This window comes from Octodon degus, unplaced genomic scaffold (assembly GCF_000260255.1).
Source record: "Octodon degus isolate 3935 unplaced genomic scaffold, OctDeg1.0 scaffold00017, whole genome shotgun sequence".
Lineage (NCBI taxonomy): Eukaryota > Metazoa > Chordata > Mammalia > Rodentia > Octodontidae > Octodon > Octodon degus.
Genome location: NW_004524593.1, coordinates 6290079 through 6293916, shown reverse-complemented (window position 1 = coordinate 6293916; position 3838 = coordinate 6290079). Strand labels below are relative to the sequence as shown.

The 3838-nt window shown below is 53.0% G+C and overlaps 1 protein-coding gene across 1 annotated transcript; it reads left to right on the top strand.

Moving 5' to 3' along the window:
* Positions 1-265: 265 nt before the first annotated feature.
* Positions 266-1613, top strand: Tssk1b (testis specific serine kinase 1B). The gene has a single exon (XM_004626917.2). It carries the CDS (start codon positions 347-349, stop codon positions 1502-1504), a length of 1158 nt encoding a protein of 385 aa, XP_004626974.2. The 5' UTR covers positions 266-346; the 3' UTR covers positions 1505-1613.
* Positions 1614-3838: the final 2225 nt, after the last annotated feature.

The following is a 3838-nucleotide window of genomic DNA, read 5'->3' as shown; positions in this document are numbered from 1 at the left end:
CTTCCACATATGATCCTAGCTCTAGGTTTGGGCTCAGGGTCAGGCCTTTGTGTACCACAGTCCCCACTCCTTTAGGTCCCAGCCAAGCACACAGATATTCTACTGGCCTTCAGTCTTCTTCAGCCTCCCGGTGGGCCTCCCATGGTTCTAGGTCCAAGTGGCTTTGGCCATCACCTCATGTGTGCCCTTCCTTTGTGACTTCATGCACTGAAGTCACTTGGGAGGCAGTACAGAAGGTTCCGTCCTAGAGTCTTGGTGTCTCAGTAGCAGGAACAGCAGGCCTAGCCAGCCCAGAAGGTTATGTGTGAGCAGTGTAATTGAGATCACTGTTGATCCAGGTCTTGCAATGACAGAGGGCACAGCCTCAGGGACACACAGTGCTTCTGGAACCATGGATGATACTATTGTCCTTAAGCGTCGTGGGTACATAATGGGCATCAATTTGGGAGAGGGTTCCTATGCAAAAGTTAAATCTGCTTACTCTGAGCGCCTAAAGATCAATGTGGCAGTTAAGATCATTGATAGGAAGAAAGCCCCAACGGACTTCCTGGAGAAATTCCTTCCTCGGGAAATTGAGGTTATGGCCATACTAAACCATCGATCCATCATCAAGACCTATGAGATCTTTGAGACATCACAGGGCAAGGTCTACATCGTCATGGAGCTTGGAGTTCAAGGTGACCTCCTGGAGTTCATCAAAACCCAGGGGGCTTTGCAAGAGGATGATGCCCGCAAGAAGTTCCACCAGCTCTCCTCAGCCATCAAGTACTGCCATGACCTGGACATCGTCCACAGAGACCTTAAGTGCGAAAACCTTCTTCTTGACAAGGACTATAACATCAAAGTGTCAGACTTCGGCTTCTCTAAACACTGTGTCCGGGATGACAGTGGTCAGCTGACACTTAGTAAGACCTTCTGTGGGTCAGCCGCCTATGCAGCCCCTGAGGTGCTACAGGGCATCCCCTACCAGCCCAAGGTGTATGACATCTGGAGCCTGGGCGTGATCCTCTATATCATGGTCTGTGGCTCCATGCCTTACGATGACTCCAACATCAAGAAAATGCTGCGCCTCCAGAAGGAGCACCGTGTCAACTTCCCCCGCTCCAAGCACCTGAGCAGCGACTGTAAGGACCTCATCTATCACTTGCTGCATCCTGATGTCCACCGGCGGCTGCGCATAGATGACATCCTTAGCCACAAGTGGGTGCAGCCCAAGATACAGAGTTCAGTCTCCGTGGCCCCAGCCTTGGGAGAGAGCTCCCGGAGCACTGAGCCCTCTCGGACTCCTGAACCTACTACCCCTAGCAAGAAGCCTCCCACCAAGCCTGAGCCTCGGCAGGAGGCACAGCCTGAGGCAGGACCTGAGGCACAGCCCGAGGCAAAACCAGAGGGTAAGATGCCAGTGACCAGGCAGCCGGAGGCTGTGGCCTTCCCTAGCCTGCACCAAGTCCAGGAATCAGAGGAGAGCCCAGCCCAGCCGCCTGCAGAGCAGCCCACCCAGTGAACCCATTATAGTCCAAGCAGAGCTAGTGGACTGAACCCTGAGCCCAAAAGAAGGCGAAGAATGAGCTCCTACTATGTCAGTTCTTCTTTCCCTTGAATTTGATAACTCACATGGCTACAGACATAATAAACCATTATAATAGTGCAGACTCCAGGGAATGTCTTAACCTAGATGAAGTCCTGGGCTCTCTCCTGTTTCCTGCCTGGATTTGGAGTTCTCACTCCTGGGAAAATAGCCCAGTGTGGCCAGGCCAGAGTAGGACCTCAGGTCTGGCAGGGGCAGCTGCACCAGCCTAAGGTTGGGATGGGGACCAAGGGCGATCTGGAAGGACAAGGCCAGAACAGACGGCTGAATGAAGAAACAGAGAACAGAGTGAGGCTGGTGTGGCTTCTGGAGGGGTGGGGCCCCACTGCAAGCAGGTGGGAGGGGGCTGGCAGAGACATGCTGGGAAGGAAGGTGGCTGCCAGCAGAGGGCAGTTGGTAGGCCATGGCCCTTGTCACTGAAAGAGTTGGACTTGAGTGCTTTTGGAGCTGACAGTCCAAGCAGCCAGGCCACCATCACCCCAGGGCATCTACGGGGGTCCAGGCTAAGTGGGAGTTAGGGGAGACCTCAGAGGGCAGGCTGGCCAGCCTGTCTGTCCTTTGTGAGCTTCCCCATCCTGAGGGTCACAGGGTTTTTTCTTTTCTGCCTACCATGGGTTGCCCCATGGGAAGCAGCACCTACCTCACAATAGTGCTATAATTCACTCCATGCTGTGCTCATTCTCCAGCCCAAAAGCAAGGGGCTCCATAGGAGGAAGGCCCACAATATTCCACAGGCCTGTGTAGCTCTCACCAGATCCAACACCCCTCCAACCCCAGCTGGTCCCCAAGGGTGACATCTGCAGCCTGCTGGAGAGGAGAAGCTGGCACTGACAAGCAGGATAAGTATCTTCCCAGAGCACACTCCATCCCTGCAGGCAGGAAGGCAGCGCCCCATGCCCCTTGGCAGGTGTGGCTTCCACATGCTGCCTGCCCTGCCCACGGCATATCTCAGTCAGTCCCGTCCTAACCATGGTGACTACTTTCTCTTTCTGCCTCTCTGGACGACCTTGTGAAGGCCAAAATAGCACCAGCTCCTCTGCCTGGCTCTAGCAGAACACAGCACTGCTCTTCTCCACCGGGCTTGGATGCATGCTGGCGGCTTGGTTGTTCCCTGGCAGGCGCCACCCGCTCCAAGGACATCAGTTCTGAAGGGAGTTCTCTTCACATCCCAAAGAAGCTGCTGGAAATTGGCCGCTAATTTAAGTAGATGAATCTGAGTGTGACGGCACACACTTGTAATCCCAACCACATGGAAGGCTGAGGCAGGAGCTTCACAATTTCACATTGCACCTTAGCAAGACTCTGAAGAGTAGGCTTGGCTGCTGTCATCCTCCCAAACTGCCTGGTTTTCATGCTGCCACGGGACAGGAGTGCACTGAGTGACACTCTTGGGACAAGCACACTTCTCAGGGTTGTGCCTGAGCTCTAGGCACGGAGGCTGCTGAGAACGCAAGCAGCAGGAAAGTGCCACTGCGTCCCTTCACATTTATCCACAGTTCATGGTCCTTGGGGTCACTATGTGACCCTGTGGGGAGGTCAGACCAGAATGAGGGAGCCCGGCCAGGCCCAGGGAGGTAGCAGGAGAGGAACGCCAAGGCTGAGGCCATCAGAGTCCGGTCCCTGGATTTTTTTTTTTCGGTACCAAGGATTGAACTCAGGACCTTGCACTTGCCAGGCAAGCGCTTACTCTACTGAGCTACCTCCCCAGCCCAGAGTCTGGCCCCTGGGCGAACGAACCAGGGGCCTGGAGGGTCTGGTGCATTCAGTGACACAGCCTCGAGTACTGACTCTCCTTCCATTCCCTTTTAAATTCTTTTCATCTGCTATACATTTCACCCATTGAGTTTTGTGTTATTTAATCTTTTGAAATGTACTGATTGCATTCATTTTAAAGTTCATAGCTTGTGATTTCAATAACTAGATAGCCTGGGTTCCCCCTTTATTGTTTGTTTTCTTTTTGTAATTAAAACATCTGCGTCTCTGGCTGCTTATTAAGGTAATGTATGGAAACAGTTTTTAAAGTTTTATTTTATTGAGCTGGGGAGATAGCTCAACAGTGTAAGTGCCTGCCTGGAAAGACCAAGGACTTGGGTTTGATCCCCGGTACCACATACCTTGCCGGCCCAGAAATCCTGAGCGCACCATGCTGGCCTAAAATTGGGCATGGTGGTGCATACCTGTAATCCCAGCACTGGGGAGGCTGAGACAGGAAGATCACTACAAGTCCAAGCTGTGTAGTAAGACCTTGTT

Coding starts and splice junctions, on each gene's coding strand:
- Tssk1b (XM_004626917.2), top strand. CDS start 347: ATGACAGAGGGCACAGCCTCAGGGACACACAGTGCTTCTGGAACCATG.